Source organism: Pelophylax lessonae (genome assembly GCF_965119305.1).
Source record: "Pelophylax lessonae genome assembly, chromosome: 12".
In the NCBI taxonomy this organism is placed as follows: domain Eukaryota; kingdom Metazoa; phylum Chordata; class Amphibia; order Anura; family Ranidae; genus Pelophylax; species Pelophylax lessonae.
This window is the reverse complement of record NC_138779.1, coordinates 155,837,755-155,846,899: the sequence shown is the minus strand read 5'-3', so window position 1 is coordinate 155,846,899 and position 9,145 is coordinate 155,837,755. Positions and strand designations below refer to the sequence as shown.

The 9,145-nt window shown below is 45.9% G+C and overlaps 1 protein-coding gene across 1 annotated transcript in view; it reads right to left on the bottom strand.

Moving 5' to 3' along the window:
• Positions 1–815: 815 nt before the first annotated feature.
• Positions 816–9,145, bottom strand: part of ALDH16A1 (aldehyde dehydrogenase 16 family member A1) — a 316,675-nt gene continuing 308,345 nt past the window's right edge. Inside the window, exon 17 of the mRNA XM_082274075.1 lies at positions 816–1,011. Coding sequence (XP_082130201.1) covers positions 838–1,011 — 174 coding nt within the window. The 3' untranslated portion in view covers positions 816–837. The remainder of the gene's footprint in view (positions 1,012–9,145) is intronic.

Below are 9,145 nucleotides of genomic sequence, written 5' to 3'. Positions count from 1 at the left end.
AAGATGTGACATGATAGCAATTTACAAATACCTCAATGGTAATCCCAGCATAGGAAAAAACTATTCAGTCTCAGGGAGCGTAAGAGGACACGAGGCCACACGAGGAGATTGGCGAAGTGGTTTAACCTTAAGCTGTGTATGGGGTTTTTCACTGTCAGAGCGGTAAGAATGTGAAACTCTCTTCCACAATCAATGGTATAAGCGGAAAGTATTGATACTTTTAAAAGACTCTTGGACGTGCATCTCAATGAACACAATATACAGGGATATGGGAAATTATTAACGTCACTGACACACACACACCTACAAAAGGTTGAACAGCATGTATTATTGTCTTTATTCAACCTTAACTACTATGTTACTAATGGGTCAGTATACAATAACATTGCAAGCTTCCATATCAATTCATCCCATGTAAGAAGACGGCAATGTGCAATTGCCACGGGGCATGTGACCTTTAAGTTTTTGTTAGAATGTCTAAATTCTTTATATTGAAGAAAACAATTATATGCAGAGGGTGATATTTTTGGTTAACACCACCTAGAAAGGGTCACGGTTTTAAATATAGTGCACATTAAAAAAAACAGATTGAAATTTACATTGTCTGGTAATACCTGTACTGTGTTTATTGTAATATTTGCCATGGTAATAGTACTTCTTATAAATGTTAAAACATAAATTGTTGTCATTGTTAATCATACAGTAGAATTTTATTAAAAGCCTATCTTTCATTCTATGTTATACTTTTACAAATGTCTTGCAAACTTCTGAGGTATTGATTGAATGTGAAATGTTATTGCATAGGAATGTACAAAGAAAAAATTTCAATAATTGCTGTTAGTTGGCAAAAATTTCCCCCATAGGAATCCATATGTTTTTGCACTGTGTGGCATGATACAGGAACTCTTCTCCGGCTCCTTGTTGGGTGTCCTCCCACTCTCTGGTAAAGCCATAGTTGACCCAGGTACGTTTACAGTTCTCAGCAGAAGACCACTCCACAAATTTGGAACCCTATATATAAAAAAAAAATAAATAAATAAAAAGCTCATGTTTGTAGGGACGGAGAAGAATAAAAGTGACACTAAACATTAACCTTATTCTCCATAAATCATCAACGGAGCTACACTTGGAAGAGGAAGTCAGCTGAAGAGGACCAAGATGACAGCGCAGTAACCGCTGTGTGGCACCCGAGCAGCAGATTGCAACAGGACTATGCTGGATTTACTGTGCGGGTATTTGATTTAAAGAGCACTCCAGTAAAAGTAAGTGGGAAAAAAAAAAAACAATGGGTGGGGGGATTTAGTACTGGTTCAAGATGTTGGCAATACTGCTAAATTATTGCAGAGAGCAAACATTGTCTTGATGTCAAGATCCGAACCCATCATTATCACATCCTTTCATTTTGAAAATGTTTACTGCTTCACAAATGCTGCCCTCTTCAGACTACATAAGCCAAGATATAGGGGTCTTGTGCAGAGACTTAGGCATCATTCAACTGGGTGAGTGATGCCTAGGTCTCTGCACAAGACCCCTACATCTTGGCCTTGTCAGCACTTGGGTTCTGCTATATTTACCACTGTTAGCCTTGCCTTATGACCGTTTGAAGAGATTTTGCACTTTAGTTTTTTTAATAAACTTTAGGGTATGTACTAGGAGTTTATGCCCTATTTTTGTCATTTTTTTTCATTTTAGTACTGCTTTAAAGTCTATCTATGGTCAAACTGTAAAATCGTATATCCATTTTCATTTAGCCGAACAAACTGAGCAACAATAAAAAAATAGAAAAAAAACATTTCCCAGTAAACCATTTGCAGTTTACAAATTCCAATGCTGCTGGCTATTGCTCTCTCAGTGCTGATTCTCTGATCAAGTCTTTGGAAAAAGTTACTAGTGGACAGTGCAGCCTTGAATCAGTCTGTTAGCTTAGAGAATGTAAGGGGAGGAGTAGGGGAGTGGCCTTGCCTTCCTAGACTAAGAGGCTGGGTGTTTCTATTGATGGACACAGTATATGGAGACACAACTTTAGTCCCTGCATGCAAAGGTGGCTCCATAGAATGCACAAGAGAAAGGAGCCACCCTAAAACAGGAAATTTGGGGCTGCAGTCGTGGCACCAGCTCAACCAATTCTGCTCATGCAATGCTGTACCCAAACAAATTTTATGTCCTTTTTTTCCCCACAAATAGAACTGTCTTTTAGTGGAATTTGATAACCTCTGCGTGTTTTTTTTTATTTTTGTTTTTTTACGGTATAAACGAAAAAAAGACCGAAAATTTTGAGAAAAAAAAAAATTCTACTTTTTCTTATAAAAAAAATTCAATAAACTAAATTTTTGCCATATATTTAGGCCAAAATGCATTTAGCTACATGTCTTTGATAAAAAAAAATCTCAATAAGCATATATTTATTGGTTTGCGCTAAAGTTATAGCGTCTCCAAATTATGGTGTATATACTGGACTTTACGCAGCTTTTACTTTCTGACTGCCTATCTCATTTATTGAAGTCCTAAAATGGCAGGGCAGATTTGGAAAGTAGACACCCCAAGGAATTTCCTGGGAGGCATGTTGAGCCTGTTGAAGATTTATTTTTTTTGTCACAGGTGTTTGAAAACTGACAAAAAAATAAAAATTTTTATACTGAAGTTGTCATTGACATGAAATGATATACATCTTGCCACAAGTTTGGGAAAATGACATGTTATTGTTATTTTTTTAACAGGACAGAACCCCGAAAACCAATCAATGCCTTCAGGCTTTCTAAGACCTCATATTTGCAGCTGCTTTTAGGAGCGTGAGACTTTTTTTGCAGTTTAAAAACGCCCCGGCATGTTATTTTATAGCCTCATGCACACACACAGATGTTTTGAAGTTGTAAGTGGCATAGGTGTTTTCAAGCTGCAGAAAAAAACCCAGAGCCAGTGCGTTCTGAGGACCAGCGTTACAGCTGTAAAAACGTCTCAGGCTGCTAAAGGTTGCTTAGCACCACACACAGCTTCAAGCCACGTCATACATTTTTTTTTTTTTCATGTCAAAATCAATGGTTTCTTATGGGAGCCCATTGATTTGAATGGAAGTCGCATCCAAGTCGAATCATGATGATTCCCATTTGTGGTGCGACTTGTGCTCGGAGGATCTTGAAGGGGAACTCCACGCCAAAAAGGAAAAAAAAATGGCGTGGGGGTTTACCCCCAGGTTCCATGCCAGACCCTTTGGTTTGATTTTGAAGGTAACCCCACGCAAAAAAATGGCAAGGGGGCCCCCCAAAATCCATACCAGACCCTTATCCGAGCATGCAGCCCGGCAGGTCAGGAAAGGGGAGGGAATGAGCGAATGGCCCCACCCCCTCCTGGACCATACCAGGTCACACGCCCTAAACATTGGGGGGGTTCTGCATCCCCCCACCCCAAAGTACCTTGTCCCCATGTTGATGAGGACAAGGGCCTCTTCCTGACAACCCTGGGCAGTGGTTGTGGGGGTCTACGGGCAGGGGGTCAGAATCTGGGCGCCCCTGTAATAAGAGGGCCCCCTAGATCCCGGTCCCCCCCATGTGAATGGGTAGGGGTACATTGTACCCCTACCCATTTACCCCAAAAAAGGCAGTGTAGTATAAATAATGACAAGAGACAGTTTTGAGAAGTCCTTTATTAAAAATCTTCCTCTGATCTTCTACCTTGGGTGTTCTCTGTGCAGCTCTTTGCGGCTTCTTATATAGCCATGAGACCCCGCCCCCTTGTGTCGTCACCTGATGATGCATGACGACACAAGGGGGCGTGGTCTCAGGGTGACGTCACCGGGTGGCCACACACCATGGCTATATAAGAAGCCCCAAAGAGTGGAGCCAGCATAATCACGGGAGACATCGTCAGAGGAGGACCAGGTTGGCAGCAGAGAAGACCAGAGGGAGAAGATCGGAGGAACATTTTTAACAAAGGACTTCTTAAAACCGTCTCTTGAAATTATTTACACTGCACTGCCTTTTTTGGGGTGAATGGGTAGGGGTACAATCAGGGTTCATACACATTTTCACCAATAAAATTCCATGACTTTTCCATGACTTTTCCATGACTTCACGTAAATATTCATGACCTAATGTTTCATGAAATGTCTATGTATACATGTTAAATAAGAAGAAAATCCATGTCACACCCAGCATATTTTTACTTAAATAAATGACAATCTTTGTAGTGTACAGTACCTCTGCAGTTAGGGTTTCATTTGTGGATACAGCGTGAATCAAAATGGACCCTTGTTTTACAGTGGATGAGATGGAAGCACCGCTTCCGCAGCTGGGAGCCGGTGTCACTTCAGGCACACGGGTGAAAAAGCCAGCAATCAGATTGGAAGCCGTCAAGCACGCAGCTGCAGACTGGTGCTTTGCACCTTTAGCGTGGCTAGACAGCGCTGCCTCTCCCATGTTCAAAATGTCCAACGTTTTACGACACACACTACATTTAGCGGACATGATACAGGAGAAGGTCAGAGGCTGCAGACATGATACAGGAGGTGGTCAGAGGCTGCGGACATGATACAGGAGGTGGTCAGAGGCTGCGGACATGATACAGGAGGTGGTCAGAGACTGCAGACATGATACAGGAGGTGGCCAGAGGTTGCGGACATGATACAGGAGGTGGTCAGAGGCTGCGGACATGATACAGGAGGTGATCAGGAGCTGCAGACATGATACAGGAGGTGGTCAGAGGCTGCGGACATGATACAGGAGATGGTCAGAGGCTGCGGAAATGATACAGGAGGTGGTCAGAGGCTGCGGACATGATACAGGAGGTGGTCAGAGGCTGCGGACATGATACAGGAGGTGGTCAGAGGATGCGGACATGATACAGGAGGTAGTCAGAGGCTGCGGACATGATACAAGAGAAGGTCAGAAACTGCAGACATGATAGAAGATAGAAGAGCACAGGGGAAGCAGAGAGCACTGGAGGAGCTGAAGGGCACGGAGGGGGGGACTGGAGAGAATTAAGGGGGGTTTGGAAAGCATTGCAGGGGGGTTGGAAGGCGCGGGGGAGCATGGAAAACCAGGGGGATGGAGAGCACAGGGGGAGAGGGGGGGGGGGACTGGAGAGCACTGTCTGGGGGGAACTGGAAATCACTGAGGGGGGAGCCAGGGAGCTGGAGAGCACTGGGGGAGCCAGAAAGCATGGGGGGGGGAAGAGATGAAAAGCACTGGGGGGGCTAAAGAACACTGGGGGGGGGGCTAAAGAACACTGGGGGGGGGGCTAAAGAACACTGGGGGGGGGCTAAAGAACACTGGGGGGGGGCTAAAGAACACTGGGGGGGGCTAAAGAACACTGGGTGGGGGGCTAAAGAACACGGGGGGGGGGCTAAAGAACACGGGGGGGGGGCTAAAGAACACGGGGGGGCTAAAGAACACTGGGGGGGCTAAAGAACACGGGGGGGCTAAAGAACACTGGGGGGGGGGCTAAAGAACACTGTGGGGGGGGCTAAAGAACACGGGGGGGGGGGCTAAAGAACACGGGGGGGGCATTTTTACATTCAGCGTATAGCACTAGTACAGGTAGGTGTCCTTCCGGTTCCGCAGTTTGCCCTTACTGTCAGTCACTGGCCAGCAGCAGCAGCAGCCGCAGCCGAGGAGATGACCCAATGAGGCAGCGGGGAGGGCTGGCCGTGGTTTGCCTGGAGACACTGTGACTGGCTAGCAGCAGCAGTAACAGCCGGGAGATTATCAACCAATGAGGCAGCGGAAGCGTAACTGGAGGGCGGGCCGGCCGCATGAATGTGATGACGCGGGGGTGCGGTAACCGAAACAGTTACCGCCCCCTTCCGCATCATCATCACGTTCATGCGGCCGGCCGGCCCGCCCTCCAGTGACGCTTCCGCTGCCTCATTGGTTGATAATCTCCCGGCTGTTACTGCTGCTGCTAGCCAGTCACAGTGTCTCCAGGCAAACCACGGCCGGCCCTCCCCGCTGCCCGATTGGGTCATCTCTTCGGCTGCTGCTGGCCAATGACAGCATGCGCATACAGCGGACCCGGAAGGACGCTAAGGGTTTTCACACGGCCGCTCTGTGTGTCCGCAAATCATCCCATCCGTTTGTGGATGATTTGCGGACATAATGTAAGTGAATGGCATTGCGGATGTCAGCGGAATACCATCCGCTGACATCCGATTTTCCTCCTTTCAGTTCTGTTCCTTTTTTTATCGAATGGAACAGAACCCTATTTTTTCATCCGTGTAAAAAACGGAAAGGAAGGAACATCGGATGTCAGCGGTGTCATCCGCTGACATCCGCAATGCCATATACTTACATTATGTCCGTATGTCATCCGCAAACGGATGGGATGATATGCGGGCACACGGAGCGGATCACAAAAATGTCATCCGCTCCGTGAAAAAAAAAAAGTCTGCAGCGGACTTAAGCAGCGGAGCGGCCGTGTGAAAGGACCCTAATACAGCGAAATGTAAATACAGTATGTGGCAATATAATTATCATAAAATAGTTAAAATAATTAAGCATCTGCTCCTCCACAGTAATTTAATTCCATGACTTTTCCAAAACCTAGTGTGTTTCCTAATTTTCCATGACCTTTCCAGGCCTGGAAAGTGTCATCTAAAAATTCCAAAACTTTTCCAGGATTTCCAGGACCGTATGAACCCTGTACAATGTATCCCATATCCATCCAAATGGTGGGGCGGGATCTGGGAGGCAGGGGACTTCAACTGCCGACCAGGGATTTTGGGAAGAGGCCCTTGTCTCCATCAACATGGAGGCAAGGTGCTTTGGGGTGAGGGGGATGCAGAGCCCCCCTGCCCAAAAGCACCCACCTCCCCATGTTGGGGGGCCTGTGGCCTGGTATGGTCCAGGAAGGGTTGGGGCCACTTGCTCATCCCCTCTCTCCTTTCTTTACCTGCCGGGCTGCATGCTCGGATAAGGGTCTGGAATGGATTCTGGGGGGAGACCTCAGACCATTTTTTTTTGCATGGGGTTCCCCTCAAAATCAATACCAGACCCAAAGGGCCTGGTATGGAACCTGGGGGGGGGACCCGCACACCGTTTTATTTTTTCCATTTTGGCTGGAGTTCCCCCTCAAGATCCTCGGAGCACAAGTCGCACCACAAGCCAGATCATCATCTATTTAAATCAATGGGCCTAAAGCCGTATCAAAGGCAACCATTGATTTTGAATAGAGGCAGAAAATAACTGCAAAAAGCTAATGCGGCTAAACACGCATTAACGCTAATGGAAAAAGCTACTAAAAGCACATTTTTACAGCTGCTTTTTCCTGGCGTTGGTAGTGGCTCTGCAGCTTGTTTTTTCTAACGCCATGCGTGCAGGAGGCCTAAGGGCATAAATTGTTGATTTCACTCCTCACAACCTATCACAGTTTCGGAGGCCATGAAATGCCAAGATAGCACAACCCCCCCCCCCCCCAAATTACCCCTTTTTGGAAAGTAGACACCCTAAGCTATTTGCCGAGAGGCATTTTGAGTATTTTGCAGATCACACTTTTTGTCACAAAGTTTTGAAAATTAAAATAGGAAAAAAAAAAGAGCGCAAAATACTCACCATGCCGCTTACCAAATACCTTTGGGTGTCTACTTTCTGAAAAAGGGTAATTTGGGGGTGGGGGGTTTGTGCTATCTTGGCATGGATTCCAAAACGGTGATGGGTAGTGAGGAGTGAAATCAATAATTTACGCCCTTAGAAAGCCTGAAGGCGGTGATTGGTTTTCGGGGTCCTGTACGCGGCTAGACTGCCAAAAAATCTCACACAGTATTCCCATACTCAGGAGAAGCATCAGAATGTATTTTGGAGTGTCATTTCACATATAGCCATGGCATGTTTGCGCAATATATCATTTAAGCGATAACTTTTTGTAAAAAAACAAAAACATTTTTGTAATTTTCTCGAAACTTGTGGCAAAATATTAAATATTCCATGAATTCAACATGCATCTCAGCAATTAGCTTGTAGTGTCTACTTTCCAAATGGGGTTATTTGAGGGTGTTTTGTGCTATCTTGACATTTCAGGGCCTCCGAAACTTTGATAGATAGTTAGGAAGTAAAATAAGCAATTTACACCCTTAGAACACCTGAAGGCGATTTTTGTTTTTTGGGGTCCTGTACACAGCTAGGCTCCCAAAAACTCTCACATGTGGTATCTCTGTACTCAGGAGAAGCAGCAGAATGTATTTTGGGGATTCATTCCACATATACCCATGGCCTTTGTGAGCAATATATAATTTAGTGACAACTTTGTGTAAAAAAACTGAATTTTTGTAAAATCTTACCTGTAAAATTCCTTTCTCTGAGTCCTCCGACAGTCGCCGCCTCTTCATATTCGTCACTAATGGGGTTATTGACCTTTGCTCCGCAGGAGTAGCTAGGCAACAGAATATATTAATATCAAAGCTTTTAGCATATCTCACCCTCAGGGGGTGGTCCCCTCAGCAATACCTCCCTGCTTCCTGCATACCAACTCAGTTTCAGTAGAATAGCAGTAGAGTACATAAACAAACCCCAAAAGAGGGGCGGGGGCGGCGACTGTCGGAGGACTCAGAGAAAGGAATTTTACAGGTAAGATTTTACAAAAATTCAGTTTTCTCTTACGTCCTCCGACAGTTGCCGCCTCTTCATATTCGTCACTAATGGGGACGTCCCAAAGCAGTGTAGACATGAGGGGTGGGAAAACAGCAGCCGCGCCTAAAGCAACGCAATACCCACATCAGAGAAAGGAACCTTACCAAAGTAAGAGAACCAACTGGGCAACAGGAAAACGTGCTCAACAGGAGCAACAATCCAGGAAAAAACAAGTAACCCAGGGGTAAAAACACCCCAACAGCCAAGGACCCAAACAAGGGACCCTAAGGCACTGCCGCACTAAGAACTTTACGGCAAAAAGAAGCATCTGCCGATGCCTGAACATCCACCTTGTAAAATTTTGAGAAGGTGCGAACGGACAACCAAGTCGCCGCCTTACACACCTGGGCCACAGAAGCCCGATGATGACAGGCCCAAGACGTACTCAAAGATCTGGTAGAGTGCGCCTTCACAGGCACGGGAGGAACCTTCCCCCTCAAAGCATAGGCCTGCTCAATGGTCTGTCTGATCCATTTGGCGATGGTAGAAGCCGACGCCGCCATGCCCTTCCGAGGTCCCTCAGGAAGGAC